We start from the raw sequence: 19,962 nt of genomic DNA, 5'->3' as shown, positions 1-19,962 counted from the left end.
AGATCTCTCTACGAACAAAAATCCGAATCTTCAACTCAAACGTCAAATCCGTATTGCTGTACGGGTGCGAAACTTGGTGCACATATGCGGTGACGACGCAAAAACTGCAAGTATTTGTAAACCGCTGCCTGCGGAACATCATCCGCGCTTGGTGGCCTGGCAACTGGATCTCGAATGAGGAACTACATCGCCGGTGTCATCAAAGGGCGCTAGAAATCGAGATTCGGGAACGTAAGTGGAGATGGATTGGGCACACGCTGCGAAAAGATGAAGACGAGATTTGCAGAGAGGCGCTTGACTGGAATCCAGAAGGTCATCGAAGAAGAGGCAGGCCCAGAAACTCGTGGCGGCGAAGCCTAGCCGCTGAAATCCGAACTGTCGACGAGAATCTTGACTGGGACCAGGTGAAGACGCTGGCTCCGGATCGTCAACAGTGGAGGTCTTTTACCACGGCCCTATGCACCGGAGGATCGGCGCGGGATCATTAAGTAAGTAAGTAAGTGCTCGTTATGCCCTCATCTCCCCTATTTAGCAATTAATTGAACCCATCTATTTTAGAGCGGCATAAGTTTAACAATAAATTAGTTCTTTCTTATACAATTACGCCTTTTCGAAAACCAAGAACTTAAAAATTTGATCTGCAACTTTTGAACGGCGCAATAGATGGCACTGTTTCAAGTCAATTTTCAACGTATTTTTTGGATGTCGGAATTTGAAATTTTACACACTTTTTAAAGACTTTTTGTTCGAGCTTGTACGTCTGTTCTCTGTGCTTATAGTTGCGATTGCCCAGTCGAACTCAAAGTTGAGGGCTGCCACTGAAGTGCTGTTTGTAACCAAAACAACCTAATTTTTAAGTTTAAAAAATGAGCGTGTAGGGTAAAATTTCAGTTGTGAGTGCCTTCAAACACGCTATCGTGTATTAGCTCGTGATCTTGTTTTCATAACAAAAACAATGTGCTTGCCGAAAACTCGATAGTGTCCCGCCCGAAAGTTAGGTTTTTTTCACGATTTCTTTTAATAAACGCCGATTTAAAGTTGGGAAAATGTATCGTATACTAGCGATAAGAAATTTGTCCAGGAATAAGAACAATCTATTGATTGGTAAAGGTACAATTAACCGGTGTCAGTACAAGAAAAATCAAGTGCAAAATTATTCCTTTTTATGTAACAGAGTTGATGGGTTTAAAACGTGTTTCAGGCTGCTTCCAGAAACTGGTAAGTAAACATTCTTAGGGGTTCGATGATATATGTAAATCGAGGGAACGTAATTGCGGGTAGATATAATTGCGTTGTAATTTAATTTTTAAAAATTCTATCGTCTCAATTTTGTGGTTATGTTCGTCGTTACGCAATCAAAACAAATCCATTCTACTACGTTAGGTCTGTTCAAGTACGTGTTTTTTTTTTCATTTTCGTACTGAAATTTTTTTTTACGAAAATGACATTCCAGTGTAGCGTTTCTGAATTTGTAGTTAACTTGTTAGCCTAAAAAATCTTCCAATTTGCAATATTCAAGCGCTTTAATTATTCAATTGACACACGACGTATTACAGGACACGACACTTAACGTTCTTACAAACGGATATATACGTTAAGTGTCGTGTCCTGTAATACGTCGTGTGTTAATTGTGTAGCTAAGTTCATACGTTGGCACAAATCCGCTTGAAAATGAGCTTTAATTATTCTTGATTATTTTTTGTTAAATTTTATTAGAGACCTTTTTTGGCACTCTTGTCTGTTCTTAATAATTTCTAATATAGAGTTTATTCCCGTTCCAAAATTATAATGAAGCGTCTAATAACAGAGAGATCAATTTATTAGAACGAACAAAAGAAATACTACAACTCACTCAAATAAATCCACATTATTTATAGTCTATCGATATTTCGTTATATTTTTAGCATTCGATCAGTGCAAAGTAGACATCACAAAGCGTGTTCATTCAACAACACCTACTGCAGAAATGTTGGATCCAGTGCACAAGAAAAAACGAAAGAAAACATCCAAGAAATTTACAGAGCTTTTGAAAGGTAAAATGTTTAATACAATATTAGAACTTTATTTTCGCAATGCTAATTACACTTTTATACTATTCCTCTCGATAGTCACTGACACATCGACAAAGGAAACAAAAACAACAGTCCAGAAATTGAAAGCACAGAAGCTGGCAAACTTTATTTCTCATCAAATTTCTCACAGTACTATTTCTTCGATGAATCCCGAAGATATTGTTCCTGACGAAGAAGGTGTCGCTGTCAGCTGTTCCGATAAAATTATGTCTGGCATTCCAACGAACCTTCCGTCGAATTGGAATCTGGAAGAGACCCCGGTTATTTACATTGGCAAAGACATGAAAGAGATTGAACTTTCTCAGGAAACATTGGCGGAAATTCTGGAAAGCTATCGCGTGCTGAAAGAACTGCACGAAAAGCGTAAAACCAGCTGTGCTGCTGTTGTTAATGATAACCTCGAAGAAGAGTTTGTCGAGCCTATGGAAAAGGATATCACAAACGAAACAGTGCTTAAGATTAAAAAGGGCAAAAAAGCGAAAGAAGAGCCAACCAAATCCAAAGAAAGTAGTAAAAAATTTGTTTCCAAGTATTACAAAAGTTCTGAGCTAGAATTATTAGCTCGACAGAAGAGCTTCCACGTAACTCTTAGTGCATATCTTGATATGTGTCTCACTAGGGGTATGGTAAACCGCGCTTATGCTACCGTTTTAAGCTATCGACACAAACGGAATCGCTCGTTCTTCGATGTTTCAGTTTATAACATGCTCTTGCATGGGTACGCGGCTAAAGGAAATCTTCCAAAGGTCAAAGACATCTTAAAAATATTAAAAGAAGATAAAATTGATCGCAATTCGCAAACATACGCGGCAATCTTTGAATGTTTAGGACGTCTTGAAACGACAAATGAACTGAAAGCAGAAGCGCGCTCGTTTCTACAGGAAGCTAAAATTCAAAAACTAACCATGAATGATATCATGAATAACAGCAAGTTTATCGAAGATCAGCGAGAAATTTTGCTTGGCCTTTTCAGAGAACTAGATCCAGGATTCATACCGAGATACACCGTTCCAGTTATTCACTACGACAATCATCTACTAAATGATTTAAACGAGCACGTATTGCCGATCGAATCGAAGAGTTTCGAGATCGACATCGGGATCCCGCAGCCGGGCTCGGAATTAATGACCAGTAAGTTTGGATTTTCCCGAGATGAATTGGAGCAAATGACCAATGAACAGCTCGAACTGGAATTAAAGGGTCACCTCAAGGTTAAAAGCATCCAAAATATACCTGAACCTAGTGATAACGTACAACTTTATGTGAGTATTTTTTTATCAGAAAATTTGATTACAGTCCTTTTCTTTATCATGCTGCAATTATATTGTTCGTTTTATAACAAGAATGCTAATGAGAAGATTTCTTTCTATAGCGTCGAGAGTTGGAAGAACTACGAAAAACCTGGACAAAACAAGCTTCGGTAGCATTCAATAGGGATGTAAACACGCTGAAAGCCGTAACTGAATCTAAAGCTGGTCGTTCGATCAATTTATTTCCGTACCTTAAGGCTCTTGATGTGGCGCAATACACAGAAATACTACTGGATGAAGCACAAATGTTGATCGAGGGCTCAGATACCTTCAGCTATGTAATAAGTCATCTTCATCGAGAATTAGGAAAGAAAGTTGAGGCACGTTATCATGTAGAACAAAAACGATCGAATGGTGTGCTAGACAAAACCTGTGAGATTTATGGAATGTATTGCGACGCCTTGTCCGAGGGTACGAGTAGCGATAATCCAAGACAACTGTGTCAACGGTTAGTTCACGAAAATCGACAGAGTGGAGCCAGCATGGATATTCAAAGTATTTCTTGGCCGAAAGCTGCCGTAAATGGCGTTGGTCGCTTTTTGTACAGTATCTTGAAAAATGACTTAAAAGTTAACGTAAACGCAGCCTCGAAAATCAATCGGCAGGTAAAAAATGTTCCTGCGTTCTATTCGTTGTTCCGCTATGAGGCTAAAATTGCTAAAGAGCAAATTAAGCCCCATCCAGTGCTGGTCAAGCTGTTCCGTAAATCACAACAGGACACTCTGAAATTCGATGTCAACTTAGTTCCGATGTTGTGCCCTCCTCAGCCGTGGAGCACACCAGAGAATGGTGGGTACATACTGGCCAAATCAGAATTAATTCGTTTGCCACAGCAAGCACACCAGCAAATTGAAAGGATTGCCAATGTAAAAAAACAAGACATGTACCCAACTTTAGATTCATTGAACCAATTAGGCAGTATTCCGTGGAGAATAAATGAAGGAATGTTAAATGTAGTGCTGAAGGTCTTCAATGATGGTGGTAATGCTAAACTGGATGTTCCTGAGCCACCAAGTTCTCTACCTCAGATAGAAGAGTTGAAACCACGGAACGAAATGTCTAATTATGACAAATTCGATATGTTGCGCAAGAAAATCTCCCACAAACGAAAGCAGGGTGACATGTACAGTTTATGGTGCGATGCTCTTTATCGACTTTCGCTAGCCAATCATTTCCGCAAACGGGTATTCTGGCTTCCACAAAATATAGATTTTCGAGGACGCGTTTACCCTATTCCACCACATCTAAATCATCTAGGACATGATCTGGCCCGATGTCTAATGGTTTTTCATCAAAAGAAACCGTTAGGCCCAGACGGATTTGACTGGCTGAAATTACATTGCATCAATTTGACGGGCCTGAAAAAAAGAGATTCTGTCGCTGATCGCCTTAAATACGCAAATGAAATTATGGATGATATTTTAGACTCAGCAGATCGACCACTGTCGGGAAAAATGTGGTGGAGCAAATCTGATGAACCATGGCAAACACTTGCCTGTTGCATGGAAATTGCCAAAGTTCACCGCTGTCCTGATCCTACTAAATTCCTGAGTGGTTTCCCCATTCATCAAGATGGTTCATGTAATGGACTTCAGCATTATGCAGCTCTTGGTCGTGACAAACTTGGCGCTATTAGCGTGAATCTCGCTCCCGCCGAAAAGCCACAAGACGTTTATAGTGCTGTTGCTGCACTGGTTGAAGATAGTAGAGCCAAAGATGCCGAAAACAATATAAAAGTTGCAAAAATTTTAGAAGGATTTATTCAACGCAAAGTTATCAAACAAACTGTTATGACGACAGTCTACGGGGTGACCCGATATGGAGCTCGCAAACAAATCGCCCGTCAATTAGAATACATTGATGAATTCCCTAAAGATTGGGTGTGGCCAGCCTCAAGTTATCTGACGTCGAAAACGTTTAATGCCCTCGGCGAAATGTTTACCTCAGCAAAAGAAATCCAAGACTGGTTCACAGATTGCGCGCGACTTATCTCGGCAGTTTGCGCACAGAACGTTGAATGGACTACACCGCTTGGTCTTCCGGTAGTGCAGCCTTACAACCGGTCTGATCGACCATACCTATCTGCCAAGTCTATCCAACTGCCGGAACATTTTTCCATCGATTCGTTTGAAAAACCGAACATCATGAAGCAGAAAAATGCATTTCCGCCTAATTTCGTGCATTCGCTAGATTCAAGTCACATGATGCTCACTTCCCTGCATTGCGAGCGAGCAGGATTAACATTCGTTTCCGTGCACGACTGTTACTGGACTCATGCTTGCACAGTTCCTCTTATGAATAAGGTGAGCTTTTGAACAACTTAAAAAAATACTAGCATAAAAATACTTTTTTACAGATATGTCGTGAACAATTCGTTGCCTTACATTCAGAACCGATCCTAGAAGATCTTTCAAAGTTTCTTGTGCAAAAATACAGCTATGACGAAAAGTAAGTATTTACTTAAATAGTCTATTACATTAACTAATTACATATGTACTTAAAAACTTTATTATTTGATCGCTGATCATACACATGTAACAAATTGTTTTTTTTTTTTTTTTAATTTATAGTGAAATAGCTAACGACGGGTCGGTGATAGATCTGACAAAACGAAAGCTGAACCGTATTTTACACCAGTACCCAGACAAAGGAACCTTCGATCTTCGGGAAGTACTGAATTCGATCTACTTCTTCAGTTAGAGAGGAATCCAATGAAGGTAAATGCGCCCGACCCTGTGTTATGATAGTCCTAGTCAGTTGTGATACTAAACATGTAAGGCATAATCAGTGGTATGTCTTTTGCATGCCTAAACAAACTTCGCGGACAGTTTCTGTGAATGTTGTATGCGAAGCGTCATTTAGTTTTCTTCACCTCGAATGCACATTTCATAAAAGTGCGTTGATGAAACTCATGTGCTCTGTTTTTATAATTCTTAAACAATCAAACGAAATAAAAGTGTAAAAGCTTCGACGCTAGTATGTTTGTGAAAGAAAGCCTGTCTTGCATCATTGGAATTGTAGCATAAATTGCAGGACCATTGAAATATTATCAAATAGGTAGTCATCATAATATGCCAAACTAAAACAACAGAAGCACAAGATTAGAAAAAAAACAATTTTAATAATTACCTAGATGACCCTACAAACATCAAATTGAATAATACTTTATATAAGCTTTGTGAAAGGATGCGCTTTATTTGAAAACAGCACAACTTGGTCAAGATCATTATTGAATAACGCTATAATCTATCCACACTTTGTCTCAGCTCAACTAGCGATTGTTTGGCCACGTTCGCAAGAATGCCTTCCGGAGTGGATGGATCTTCCCAATCCAATATTTCAGCACATTCTACCAACAATTCAATTGCCTCCTCCAACTGTTTCTTCAATGGTTCACCAGCTAAAATACCGTTCCGGTATGCCGATTGCGCCATTAGAACCAATGGCGCATGCAGTTCGTACATAATCATTGCTCTAGCCCGTGACTTTCCCGGTTCCAATACGTTCAATACTTTCAAAACATCTCTGCATAGCGTGATCTTGCGTTCTAGCAAAATGTCCGGAAGCTCTTGCATTTCATACCCGGGAATTCGGCCGTACAATTCAATGAGACTATGACGGATTGAAGTATTGATGAAATGCAGGGGGTGCAGAACGCTTCGATACTTTTTAAATACGCGTTCGAAGTTTTCCAAACGTTCTGGACCATATTCCATGTAAGCAAGCTCATCCAATTCAGCTTGCATAACTTGGACGGCTTTCGACACAGCAGCTCCTTTCGTTTTGAACTCGCAGTGCGTACATTTCCATTCCGATTCGTCGTCTGAAAGATAAAAATAAATCGTGTTCTAGAATAACCAATAGATAAGGATAAAAGACAATATTTACCTAAAGGATTGCTCGATACGATCAGTCCATTATCACATTTTTGGCACTTGAGTGAGCTAAAATGCGTGCCCAGTTCCGTGGGGTCCAGACAACGGGCACAGCGACAGGTGAAGAATTTACCTGCCCTTAGCATTTGTTGTCTAGCAGTGGTTCCATTCAAAGTGTAGGTGTAAGTGTTGCATAGGAATTCGCCTTCCGGAATATCGAACGCAGCTCTGGCCGTCAATCTGGAATTAGTGCATTAGAAAATATTTTATTTTTCGTTTAGTAGTAGTGCTAGTAAGTAGTGCCGTAAAAAAATCATTGAACGGGCTGCAGACACCATACCCCTCAGTAGTGTAACCGATAAAAAACAAGATAGGTACTAAACATTGAATTTACCTCAGTGTATAGAAATGAAAACAAAAAGAAACAACGAAGAAAAGGAACAATTCCGGTTTTGTATAACAGTGGCTTGGCTATAACAGTTTTGGAGAGGTGGTCGTTCAGCCTAATGGCGAACGTCTTTGGCTTCTAAGCCAGAGGTCCAGGGTTCGAATTCCGCCACCCTAAGTCCGAAGAGTTACAAAATTTCCTTAACCTATTTTGTAACTCTTCGGACGTAGAAATGAACACTACTACCACGAAATGTAACACTGTTACGAAAATTGTAAATTCTACCGAGTTTAGAGTCCAAGCGAGACACATTTGTACCGCTATCTGTCTGTCAAAAACTTCGTTTTTTTCAGTTCCCTCGCTTACTTTGTTCTTTTTTTTTATAAATCGTTTATTTGAAACGGCTCAAATTACTTAGTTTTACGGAGCCGAGAGACCATTATTTTTTGAACAACAGTTGCTTAAGTTTAATTAACAGGGATTTTCGTATTGTTGTCCATATATTCGTTTTATGGATTCAAGATATTGAGTTCGTCGTTCTTTGTTCTTCTTATATTATTCTATGTTATTAAAGCATCTGTATTCGTGGTCCAGACAGCCGGTCTAGACCCAAATTTCGACCCAAGCAACCGCATCCGTCCATTATACCAGTTTCACCTCAACATTTTTAGAACCGGTATAAGAGCACCTTTATCCGTGGTCTATTCTTGGGTCTAATTTATACAAGATGTTGGGGTGCGGTCCAAACCCTGCTTGGACCTCGCAGTGGACTGTATGGGGGGAATTTCCGTGGGGCAAACCTTGGGCTCCTGGTTGGGTTGAGTCTTCCGTGGGGGGTGTTGGGTTGTCCCTTGTGATAGTTGCAATCTCTGCTCCAGGCGGCGGTAAGTAAAAATTCCTCGTTGAAGTAAGGCACACAATTTATTTACAAAAACTACACATTTATTTTGGCTTAAAAAACACACTATTTGAAACGAATTTATTAACTACGAAACTACATTAAACATATATTTAAGCAAACTAATTTTCAACGGGGTCTCATATGACCTGTGCCAAATCGCTTTAATACTACTGATACTGGATATAATATTAATTTAAAAAATGGTGAACCTTCAAGCGGGTTTTTTCTTCATTTTTATGTTTCTCTTCTCGAACTAAGGTTTGAAGATCAGCTGTTGCACTCGTCATTAAACGCTTCCTCAAGACCTTCTGCTTCGTGGGTTTTCGACCATCGACCTTCGCAGCATCGTGTCTAGGGTACATAGCTAGTCTACCAACATCCCGGCCCATCCTGAAATCGCTCGTATTTCTGAAAAGAAAGAAAGAAACCTCGCGAACACAACGGGTGGGTGCTACTGATCTTTCTCCGAGAAGCTAGGCTGCTTGTAATCTAGTTGAGACGACGCTGGTAAAACACAAAGCTTTTCGACTGGACGCGTGGATAGTCCTGCTGCAGTCTTCAAAGTAACGACCCTTACGACTCCATCAGGTCCTGGAAAAACTCGATCTACTCGTCCCATCTTCCAACGACTTGGTGGTAAGTTATCATCCTTGATGACAACTAGCTGCCCGATCTTGATTTCAATTGGTGTCTTCCATCTTTTGAACCGCCCTTGAAGTTGAGTCAGATATTCAACTCTCCAACGATCCCAAAAGTGCTGGATTCTTTTCTGCAACGTTTGATTGTTGTTCAGCCTATTCAAGGGTACCTCGCAAACATCTCTCTCAGGTATTTGTTGTAGGGGTTCCCCAATAAGAAAATGCCCCGGTGTTAGAGGCTCGAGATTGTCAGGATCATCCGTTAACGCTGTAATTGGTCTGGAGTTGAGGCAGTTTTCTACTTGCACCAGAAGCGTAGTCATGTCCTCAAATGAAACCGCGTTCTCTCCTAGAACCTTCAAAAGATGTTTTTTGGCTGATCTGACTGCTGCTTCCCAGAGTCCTCCGAAGTGAGGTGCTCCTGGGGGTATAAAGTGCCATTGGATATTGTTGTTCGCACACTCCTTCGAAACTGCTTCCTTGTGGTGATCGTTGCGCAGCAATTTGAGGATTTCACGCAGGTAATTCCGTGCTCCAACAAAGTTCGTCCCATTGTCCGAATAGATGTCCGAACAGTATCCTCTTCTACCGATGAATCGTCGTAGAGCTTGGAGAAAACGTTCTGTGGATAAATCGGACACGAGTTCTAGGTGTACAGCCTTCGTACACAGGCAAATAAAGACTGATACGTATGCCTTAACTGCTGGTTTTCTTGGAGCTGGCCGAATGTACACTGGGCCAAAATAGTCGACGCCTGTCCTTAGAAATGCTCGAGCTACGGTGACACGTGCTTGAGGTAGTTCTCCCATAAACTGCTCAATAGGGCTGGGTTTCGCTCGAAAGCATTTCATGCAATTATGCACAACCTGTCGTGGAACATTTCTGCCACCAAGTGGCCAATACTTTAGTCTCACTGTGCTTAGCAGTAGTTGAGAACCAGCATGAAGTAGCTTGATGTGATAGTACTCGAATAACATCTTAGTAAACGGGTGTTTAGCTGGTAGCACAATGGGGTGCTTCATATTTTCCGATTCCATGGATCTTCCTAATCTGCCTCCCACGCGAATGAGTCCTTCTGATGATATTCGTGGGGTAAACCATCTAAGTGGTGAACTTCGATGTACGTTTTCGTTTTTCATTAACGCCTTCCACTCAGCAGGAAATGATTCTTGCTGGATGCAGCGGATGATAGAAAATTCTGCTTGTTCCAATTCTTCGACGGTTAGTAAGTCTTTGCAGTTTTCTTCAGATTTCTTGAGAATACGCATGAGCCGCATCCAATAAGCGGTACTGCGTATTAGTTTGGTAAATGACGAAAACCTTCGAACATAGTCTTCACTGAAGTCTGATACTCGACTGATGGTTGGATGTGCGGTACGACGAATTTCCTCTTCTGCTATTTGAGACTCCAAGGTGCCTGGCTGCTCCGGATAATGATTTTGCCCTAACCATTCAGGGCCCTTCCACCAAAGACTGCATCCCTCTATCTGATTTGGATCCATACCCCGTGAGATAAGGTCTGCTGGATTTTGCAAGCCAGGAACATGTCTCCAAGTACAGTTTTCCGTAATCGTTTGTATTTTCGCAACACGGTTAGCTACGAAAGTGGACCACGTCGCAGGAATTGCCTTCAACTATTGAAGAACACACGTAGAATCTGTCCAGAAATGCATGTCGATCTCCAATTTCAACGCTTCGCGTACCTTAACAGATAATTCCGCCGACAAAAGCGCTCCACACAGCTCTAGCCTCGGAATGGATTGGGATTTTAACGGTGCTACCTTCGATTTCGCTGCTAGCAAACATACGAGAGACCTTCCATGTTTGTCGATACTCTTGACGTAAGCGCACGCTCCATACGCACGCTCGGACGCATCCGAGAAGAAATGCAGCTCTATATTGACCGCCTCTGGTACAACTGCACATCGCTGGATTTTAAGGTTATTCAGGATTGATAACTGTCCATGAAAACTTCGCCATTCTTCTTCTACATCAATCGGAACTGGATGATCCCAACCAAGGGTTTTCCCGTCTTTCTGCAGCCGCCATAAACGCTGCATGAAGATTTTTGCACTCGTTGTAACTGCTCCTACGAGACCGAGGGGGTCGAATAGCATAGCGATAGCTGATAGGATTTTCCGTTTAGACAACCTTTCCTTTGCCGCAATTTGTTCAATGGTGAAGTTGAAGCGAAAATAGTCCTTATGTGGCTGCCAGACCAGTCCTAATGTTTTCACCGATGGATCAGGATCCAAATTGATGTCATTGGTTTGCGGGAGAGCAAGATCCTCAATTTTCACCTCTCTTAAAGCTGCTGCTGAGTTGGATGCGAACTTCCTAAGACGGAAACCACCACTGTCTGCCACTTTGATAAGTTCTGCGCACAATTTGATTGCATCACTCTCTGTATCGGTGCCTGTGATAACATCGTCCATGTAGACGTCATCTACCAACGCCTTAGATGCGCTTGGGAATCGATTGTACTCATCGCTCGCCAGCTGTTTCAACGTTCTGGTCGCTAGAAATGGCGCCGGTTTCGTGCCATACGTCACGGTTGCCAACTCGTAAGTTTCAACCTCCTTCTTCGTATCCGTTCTCCAAAGGATGCTTTGCAGGGGCATATCAGCTTCGCATATACCAATCTGTCGAAACATTATATTATATCCAGTATCAGTAGTATTAAGAGCGATTTGGCACAGGTCATATGAGACCCCGTTGAAAATTAGTTTGCTTAAATATATGTTTAATGTAGTTTCGTAGTTAATAAATTCGTTTCAAATAGTGTGTTTTTTCTTCATTTTTATGTTTCTCTTCTCGAACTAAGGTTTGAAGATCAGCTGTTGCACTCGTCATTAAACGCTTCCTCAAGACCTTCTGCTTCGTGGGTTTTCGACCATCGACCTTCGCAGCATCGTGTCTAGGGTACATAGCTAGTCTACCAACACAAGAATTGGACCAAAGAAATTAGATCCAATCCAGTGAAAAAACTGACAACCCCACTCGTGTTCCATTAACTGTCAAACGGTTTAGAACTCCGTCAAATTGGATCCAAATCTCATCAGTTTTGGATCAGTCCTTATACCAGTTCTAAAAAAAGTTGAGTTGAAACTGGTCTAATAGACCACCAGTGCGGTTGCTTTGGTCGGAATTTGGATCTAAACCGGCTGTTTGGACCACGGATACAGGTGCTCTAAGGATTGATCCAAAACTGATGAGATTTGGATCCAATTTGACGCAGTTCCAATCCGTTTGACAGTTAATGAAACACGAGTGGGGTTTACAGTTTTTTCACGGGATTGGATTTCATTTTATTGGTTCAATTCTTGTATAAATTAGACCCAAGAATAAAGTCTGCTTCATTTAATATTGGAACAAATTCTTTTGCTCATTGTGGCGCTCCTAGTGGACGGATTTGGAAACTTTTTTCACCCACGTGTCAGGAAATTCATTACCTTTCACCATGTATTTATGTCATAACACCAAACGATAGCATTTTGTAAACAACCGCCATGGAATTTTTTTTTTTTTTTTGGATGGATTTTAACTTCTAAAAGTCATTCATCCCCTGAAACCTGGAGGATGATCTATGATCGGAGAAAGGCGAAAGCCGGAATTGAGCAGGTATGTACCGGGTCAGCCAAAGCAACCGGCCGCTTACGATATGCGGAGCTAGAAAAGGCAGTTAAACGAGCTTGTAGACGAGACAAGAGAGCCTGGATAAATTCCCTAGCCGAAGATGGAGAAAGAGCCGCCGCCAATGGAAATATCCTATTACTTTATGACATTTCTCGCCGCCTTAATGGTGCAAGGACTAATGCAAGAATGCCGCTGAAAGACCGAGCAGGTCAGTTATTGACCGATCGAACCGATCTGCTTAAACGATGGACTGAGCACTTCAAGAAAGGAGACCTGACATAGTGCGGTAACTGGCGAGGCATAACGTTGATTTGTACAACCCTCAAAGTACTCTGCAAAGTGATCCTGAACATCCAGGAGAAAATCGTTGCTACACTCCGACGGCAACAAGCTAGATTCCGATCCGAACGATCATGTGTGGACCACATCACAACGCTACGAATCATACTGGAACCAATCGACGAATTACAGGACTCTCTTCTGCTGGTGTTCGTTGATTTCGAAAAAGAATTTTACGGACTTAACCACGAAAACATCTGGGCTGCTCTAAGACGACGAGGGGTCCCAGAGAAACTAGTCCATCTCATCGAAGCACAGTACCAGGCATTTTCGTGCAAAGTCTTGCACGACGGTGTCTTGTCCGAACCTATCCCGGTAACTGCTGGAGTGAGACAAGGATGTATTTTATCACCGCTACTTTTCCTCATCGTAATGAATGAGATCTTGACTGGATCGATTGACTGTAGACCAAACCGAGGATTGCCGTGGAATCCTTCGACAATGGAGCAGCTAAACGACCTTGACCTGGCTGACGATATTTTTTTGCTATCCCAAAGACAACAAGACATGCAGAGCAAACTCGATGATCTCACCGGAAGCTCCAAGGCAGCAGGTCTCAAAATCAATGTCGGAAAGACCAAGACGATGGAGATCAACACAGGAATCCTTCCAATTTCGTGGTAGCTGGGCAATAAGTTGAGAAAGGGGAGTGCTTCCAGTATCTTGGTAGCCAGATAACGCCTGATGGTGGTACCAGAAAAGACATCGAAACCCGGATCAGAAAGGCCCGATTTGCATTTGCGAGTCTCCGGAACATGTGGCGGTCACACCAGATCTCTCTACGAACGAAAATCCGAATCTTCAACTCAAACGTCAAATCCGTATTGCTGTACGGGTATGAAACTTGGTGCACATAAGTGCTGACGACGTGAAAATTGCTAGTATTTGTAAATCGCTGCCTGCGGAGTATCATCTGCGCTTGATGCCCTGGCAATTGGATCTCAAATGAGGAACTACATCGCCGGTGTCATCAAAGGGCGCTGGAAATCGAGATTCGGGAGCGTAAGTAGAGATGGATCGGGCACACGCTGCGAAGAGATGAGAGCGAGATTTGCAGAAAGGCGCTTGAATGGAATCCAGAGGGACATCGAAGGAGAGGCAGGCCCAGAAACTCGTGGCGGCGTAGTATAGCCGCTGAAATCCGCACAGTTGACGGGAACCTTGGTTGATAGCAAGTGAAGACGCTGGCTCCGGATCGCCAGCAGTTGCAGATCTTTTATCTCAGCCCTATGCGTCGGTCAATCGGACCCGGACCCTTAGGTCAACACGACTGGGATCAGGATAAGGCTGAAAAAAGTGTGCGCCGGCCGATGAGGGTATCAAGAATAAAATAAAAAAAAATCTTACAAAAAACGGTAAATAACTTTTTTTGTAAGATTACCTTCATTTCCTTCATAGAAAGTGTTTCGATCAAACGAATGGTTTTTGAGATACACGCTGTCCTCGAGGCCACGATCGGCGGTCAAACGCGTTTTGACTGTAATCGGTCCGATGGAACAATCGCTACCGATCTGGGTGAGATTCCAGTTTAATGTTGGTGCTGTTTTAACAGCAAGCATCGTGCGAAGTGATCAGTGTTTCAGCATTGAATAGAATGATTGATGATCGGATACGTACAGTAGCAATCAAAAACACAAGACGATTGCTGTACCTTCAGTTGCGAATTGGAATCAGGGACATTAATTGAAATGAGTGATTTTCGGATCACTGCTATTCTGCGTGTCAGAGGCGGCGTGCAGAGTGCAACAACGTCCTGCTGATGTTCATGACCCAAAACAGTAACATCACGACAGTGAGAAAAAAAACCAGCAACGAAAAATGAAAACCATGTGGATATTGATTTATCCAATCAAGTCGAGTGTCAAAAAAGTTCACGTTTCCGCGATGAATTGCTTGACATCTTCAAATTTGCAAGTCTTAAGGGGAGGGTAGGGTCTAACGGGTAAAAAAAAACACCATTTTCACGATTTTTTTCTAGAGCTATCGTTCAAACAAATTTATTCAATTTTTTTGCATTATACACACAAAATTTTCGGGGCTCCACTTAGCAAAAATTCAGTGTTACTTTCCATTAGCAAAAATATTTTTTTACTTTCGAGTTAGCAAAAAGCTAAATTTACTTGATATTAGCAATAAAAAAGACCATATTACTTGATTTTAGTAAAACAAAGTTTTTTTTAGCCGCTTTGTTCACAGACAGCAGCCGCCGCGCCAGTTGGGAGAAAAATAAAAAGTTGACGCGATTAAGTGCGGTCCCGGATGTTCGTTGCTGGTGGTGCTTGTGGTGACCAACTCCACGACGAAATGGTAGCTAAATAGACACCGGATGCTTACAGGTAAGATCCGATTTTAAAGTCTACAGATTTTCCGATTTTTAATCGAAAAAATTGTTTTTTTTTTCTTCCAGATGACAAACGCCGGCAAACACGACGGGTTTTTTGCAACAGTCCGGAAATGAAAAGTTGAAATTGGAATTTTGAACCCGCTGCTACCGGAACAAACCCGGTGCGTTCGTGAATTAGGATCGGTCGCTTGGCGTTTCACTCGCCGAAAGGTGTGTTCCCAGGATTGTAAATTATTAAATAAAAGTGCAAATTAAGTTTCGAAAAAATTTGTAAAATAAAATCAAAATGAAGTTATTTGTGTATTCTAATGCTAAATCAAACATTCCCTCAATAAAAAAAACAATAAATTTTGAAATTTAAAATCCGGAGCTATCTTTTCCTCCGATTTTTGCTAGCAATTTTAGTAAAAAATGCGGCGGCTAACTTTTTTTCTCGTTTGCTCAAATTTTAGTTAAAAAATATTGCTAAATTGATTGCTAAGTTTCTAGCTGGTCAAATTTGAGCAAAATTTTGCTAAATTCCGGCCTCGAAAGTTTTGTGTGTACAAAGCATTGTTAAAAGAACATTTAGTAATTTTTTCGTAGAGAAATATTGAAAAATGAACCGGTGACGGAGCACTTTCGAGGTTGCCTTTTAAAAAACAGGATTTGCGGTGGACACTGTATCTCAGCACAGAATCATCTGAAGTGAAAAAATCAGAGCAAAATATTTTTAATAGATGTTTTTCTGGACCCCAACGTTTTTATTTAACTTAAAAAAATTTTTATGAAATTTTTGTGGCTGTTTGAAGTAAAAACTACGATTTTTCACGAAAAAATCCGCCATTTTTTATCTGTAAAATCTCCCCAAAGTAAAAAAACAAAAAAAAAAACGTTGGGGTCTGGTATTTTATATGTAGAAAATATGTTCCAAATTTGAAAAGAATCGGATAAGTAGTTTTCAAATGACGATGTCCACGGACTTTAAAAACGTGCTTTCGAGAAAAACGCGTTTGAAGTTTCTGATCTTGCTTCTTTGCAGTGTTAGATAGGAGGAGATAAATGCCTATAACTTCTACAGTTTTGCTTCAATTGACTTGAAAATTTGACACAACATTCTTGAAATGTTTTACAATAAGAAAATAAAAAATAAAAAAATCGATTTTTTGAAAATGTTAGACCCTACCCCCCCCCCCCCCTTAAAAACTTCAAAATTCAGCAACTCTATTGTCGCAGTTTTATAAATGAACATTTCAGTATTCAGATATTGAAAACGTACCCTAATTATAAAGAACGTTCATTGTCATTGCATTAGAATGCATTTAGAAACTCACGACCCCTTCAATCCTCACTGCTATTTAACTTTAATTACTGAAACCATGTTTCCACACATTTTTTTCTTTGCAAGATTCTGGCCACTGCGAAAGTAAGGTATTCTACCACATCTATTTATAAATGCCAGTCCCGATGTGGTTCATAAGCGCGTATTTTCCTCAACAGTCATCACATGCCGTGTTCAGAGATTCTGTCTGAGCTTTATGAAACAGCACGCGAGAATAACGTACAACATACCAAACAAACCATTAGCAAAGTGTGAAATCAATTTTCGCACAAATTAATGGGCCCCATCCCTTGCTTCGATCGCCCTGATCCTCACCTGTAATCTTTGCTAGGATGGATTGAGTGCACGATATTCGGAACGCAACTATGAGCCATTAACGCCAGTTTGGGATATAGGCCACGAACCGAGTATCCACTGGTGGTCCGCGCCTCGAATGCATTCACTTCCAAGATTCCGATCACCTGTTGGATCAACTGTTCCGAAAAGCGATCTTTCAAACCGCATGGCCCTCGTAAATATCCCACAACGTTTGTCTGATCGGCTTGCCATATGGCAGTATCCTTCCTAGCATCGTTGTGATATTCCATCGGTGCAATTTCCATTTCCCATCGATCAGGATGAGCTTCCTTTTCCAAAAGCATCCGCAACGGAGTTATGCAATCTAGCTGAAGACAGCTGGCCGTTGAATCATCCACATTGTTAAATTTTGCTTTACTTTTCACGAAAACTGCACATTCCTTTTTATGAAAAGTAATCTTAGCGTCATTGGCCACACATTCTTCGCATAGCGGCCACCCACAAGCCGAACATTTTGGACCACTTGAACTGCCATCTACCGGACAGCAGCATTCTAGACACACCGGTGGACTTTCAACCTTTGGTCCAATCACAAACGGGAGTTCTTCTAGCAAAATTTCCCCCGCTTCCAAGTGCTTTGCTGCCACTCCATATCGTCCCAGTTCTGAATTCTCCTTCACCACGTACTTTTCACCCATAATTTTGGCAATTTCACTTCAAACTATTCACTATCTATATGCTAGATTTCTTATCAATCGGAATATTTCGCCGCTATAAGAGCAATTTGAATCTTGAATATTAATCCACCTTCAATCGAACTGACCGCTCAAAAGAAACTGTGTAGGGCAGTTTCCACCGATACGTGAACAAACACAATGTTTTCTGTTAAATCGTGCGCGCGCTTATATTTAAATTTAGCATACTGATTGGTATTTATACCAAATGGACCTACCCCTGTCGGGTTTCCTCTCAAATGACCGCCAGGAGGTAACATCTAGAAAAATTCTGCATCTGAATTCGTAAACCATTCTAGAATAGTTGAGAAAGACGAATGGCACGCTGCTCACCATAATTAACCGTTTGTTTCTAATGAATTTTGATATCCATTGTATTGAATTTCCCGAACACATTTAAAAAAAAATATTGAACTCGGAACACGTTCAAATGAATGGTATAATCGAGTCATTGTTTTTAAAAATACCTACTTAAAGTCGAAGAAAAAAATATCGACGAAACTCAGTAAAGAAAATTAAAATAATGTATTGCTAAGTTGAGGTAATTAGACATCTTTTGTCATAACTGGATTTTAAAAATTTTTGAATCCAATGTTTTTGGATGTGATTATCCGTGTGGTTTTAGACACGATTTTCCATGCGGTGTGTGACATGACCATGTCCAGAAGGAATACACCGAAGTCCACCACGACCAGCTTACTGGTGGAGCTCAGAAATTACTGAGCTACGTACTAGCTGCCACGACGAGCTCAACGTGCGAGAAACGAAAGATTCCGTTTACCGAGCAGCCAGGGTGGCACTTATGCGAGCTATTAAAACAAGCAAAGAGAACTGTTACAGAGCGTTATGTCAGAGCGTATGATAACCCATGGAGCCAAGCCTATAGAGTTACACTGGCAAGATTCAGTGGTCCAAGGTCGCCGACCGAAAAGTGTCCGGAAAAACTGAAAGAGATCGTAGTACATCTGTTCCCGCAGCATGGCCCGACGCAGTGGCCACTAACACCGTACGACGGGGGAGCCCACGGCTTCGAGCCAGTAACGAACGAGAAACTTGTGGCTATCACTAAAAAACTTGCGGTGAATAAGGCTCCTGGTCCGGACGGAACCCCAAATGTAATGCTGAAGGTGGCGATACAGACCCTTCCGGATACTTTCAGAGTGGTGCTACAAAAGTTTCTCGACAAGGGATCCTTTCCCAATCCGTGGAAAACGGTGAAGTTGGTGCTACTATCGAAACCTGGGAAACCTCCTGGGCATCCATCATCGTACAAACCCATTTGTCTGCTGGACACCCTTGGTAAGCTACTGGAGAGTATAATATTCAACAGACTTATTACCCACACAAAAAGCGAAAGTGGACTATCGGACAGACAGTTCTGTTCTCGGAAAGGAAGATCTACGGTGGACGCCATCCGAAAGGTGGCAGAGTACGCAAAGCGCTCATATAAAGGGTGTCCACGATCAAATTGCCACACACAAAACTAATTCGCAAAATTCGAGTTTTATTTTATTAACATTTTATTACATTTACGTATTTTATTTACAGTCCATACGCAAATGCCCGCACCTTGGCCTTAACCCAAGCCATAAGATTCCCCTTTGCATCAACCGTTTTTTGCATGTAAACCCATACTTTATTCAGTTTCTCGACTATTTTCACTAAACTTGGATATCTTCTGAGTGCGGACATGCTCCGGAACGCTGAACTTACCTTGGCCGTGAAAAACAGGTTGCCGGGGATCTGTTTGAAGTCGGCCTTCACACATGTTTCGTCGTCCATGATGCAGCATTCAACTTTTGTCCTGATGTACGAAACAGAAACGGGGTTATGATCTACTGCCTTAACAGCGAGTGTTCCATAGGGTTCCATACTCGGACCTGTGCTTTGGAATGCCATGTATAATGAGGTGTTAACGCTGAAACTACCAGCTGGCGTGCAGATAGTCGGATTTGCTGACGATATCGTGCTCATGATCACCGGCGAAACAATCGAGGAGGTAGAAGACTTTACAACGGTGTCCGTAGAAAGGGTTGGCGTCTGGATGGAGGGAGTTAAGCTTCAGATACCTAGCTCACCATAAAACCGAAGTTCTGCTCGTGACCAA

At 41.5% G+C, this 19,962-nt stretch overlaps 2 protein-coding genes and 1 long non-coding RNA gene across 5 annotated transcripts; 2 read left to right on the top strand and 1 right to left on the bottom strand.

Moving 5' to 3' along the window:
• The first annotated feature begins 934 nt into the window (after nucleotides 1–934).
• On the top strand, nucleotides 935–6,351 carry LOC129744545 (DNA-directed RNA polymerase, mitochondrial). Of its 3 annotated transcripts, XM_055737124.1 has the most exons (7): nucleotides 1,000–1,110; nucleotides 1,175–1,218; nucleotides 1,905–2,033; nucleotides 2,109–3,334; nucleotides 3,445–5,685; nucleotides 5,739–5,830; nucleotides 5,953–6,351. In XM_055737124.1, the coding sequence occupies exons 3-7, from the start codon at nucleotides 1,967–1,969 to the stop codon at nucleotides 6,080–6,082; spliced, it is 3,756 nt and encodes a 1,251-aa protein (XP_055593099.1). In that variant the 5' UTR covers nucleotides 1,000–1,110; nucleotides 1,175–1,218; nucleotides 1,905–1,966; the 3' UTR covers nucleotides 6,083–6,351. The 3 variants fall into 3 exon arrangements, with proteins under 3 accessions (XP_055593097.1, XP_055593098.1, XP_055593099.1); XM_055737122.1 differs by having other exon boundaries at nucleotides 935–1,218; XM_055737123.1 differs by lacking the exon at nucleotides 1,905–2,033 and having other exon boundaries at nucleotides 935–1,218.
• A 164-nt stretch (nucleotides 6,352–6,515) lies between these two features.
• LOC129744546 (SET domain-containing protein SmydA-8) lies at nucleotides 6,516–18,177 on the bottom strand. Its single transcript, XM_055737125.1, has 3 exons — nucleotides 17,140–18,177; nucleotides 7,271–7,497; nucleotides 6,516–7,205 (listed from the first exon to the last, which is right to left on the bottom strand). Exons 1-3 carry the CDS (start codon nucleotides 17,817–17,819, stop codon nucleotides 6,622–6,624), a joined length of 1,491 nt encoding a protein of 496 aa, XP_055593100.1. The 5' UTR covers nucleotides 17,820–18,177; the 3' UTR covers nucleotides 6,516–6,621.
• Nucleotides 15,190–15,798, top strand: LOC129744547 (uncharacterized). Its single transcript, XR_008736943.1, has 2 exons — nucleotides 15,190–15,495; nucleotides 15,567–15,798. It is a non-coding gene; the product is annotated as an uncharacterized LOC129744547 (long non-coding RNA).
• Nucleotides 18,178–19,962: the final 1,785 nt, after the last annotated feature.

The sequence above is a fragment of the Uranotaenia lowii genome, chromosome 2 (genome assembly GCF_029784155.1).
Source record: "Uranotaenia lowii strain MFRU-FL chromosome 2, ASM2978415v1, whole genome shotgun sequence".
Lineage (NCBI taxonomy): Eukaryota > Metazoa > Arthropoda > Insecta > Diptera > Culicidae > Uranotaenia > Uranotaenia lowii.
This window is presented reverse-complemented; position numbering and strand designations above follow the sequence as displayed.

Coding starts and splice junctions, on each gene's coding strand:
- LOC129744546 (XM_055737125.1), bottom strand. CDS start 17,819: ATGGGTGAAAAGTACGTGGTGAAGGAGAATTCAGAACTGGGACGATAT. Junction 7,498..17,139: donor CATCCTAGCAAAGATTACAG/GTGAGGATCAGG, acceptor CACTAATTCCAG/ATTGACGGCCAGAGCTGCGT. Junction 7,206..7,270: donor CGTATCGAGCAATCCTTTAG/GTAAATATTGTC, acceptor TTTATCTTTCAG/ACGACGAATCGGAATGGAAA.
- LOC129744545 (XM_055737122.1), top strand. CDS start 1,047: ATGTATCGTATACTAGCGATAAGAAATTTGTCCAGGAATAAGAACAAT. Junction 2,034..2,108: donor ATTTACAGAGCTTTTGAAAG/GTAAAATGTTTA, acceptor TCCTCTCGATAG/TCACTGACACATCGACAAAG. Junction 3,335..3,444: donor GTGATAACGTACAACTTTAT/GTGAGTATTTTT, acceptor TTCTTTCTATAG/CGTCGAGAGTTGGAAGAACT.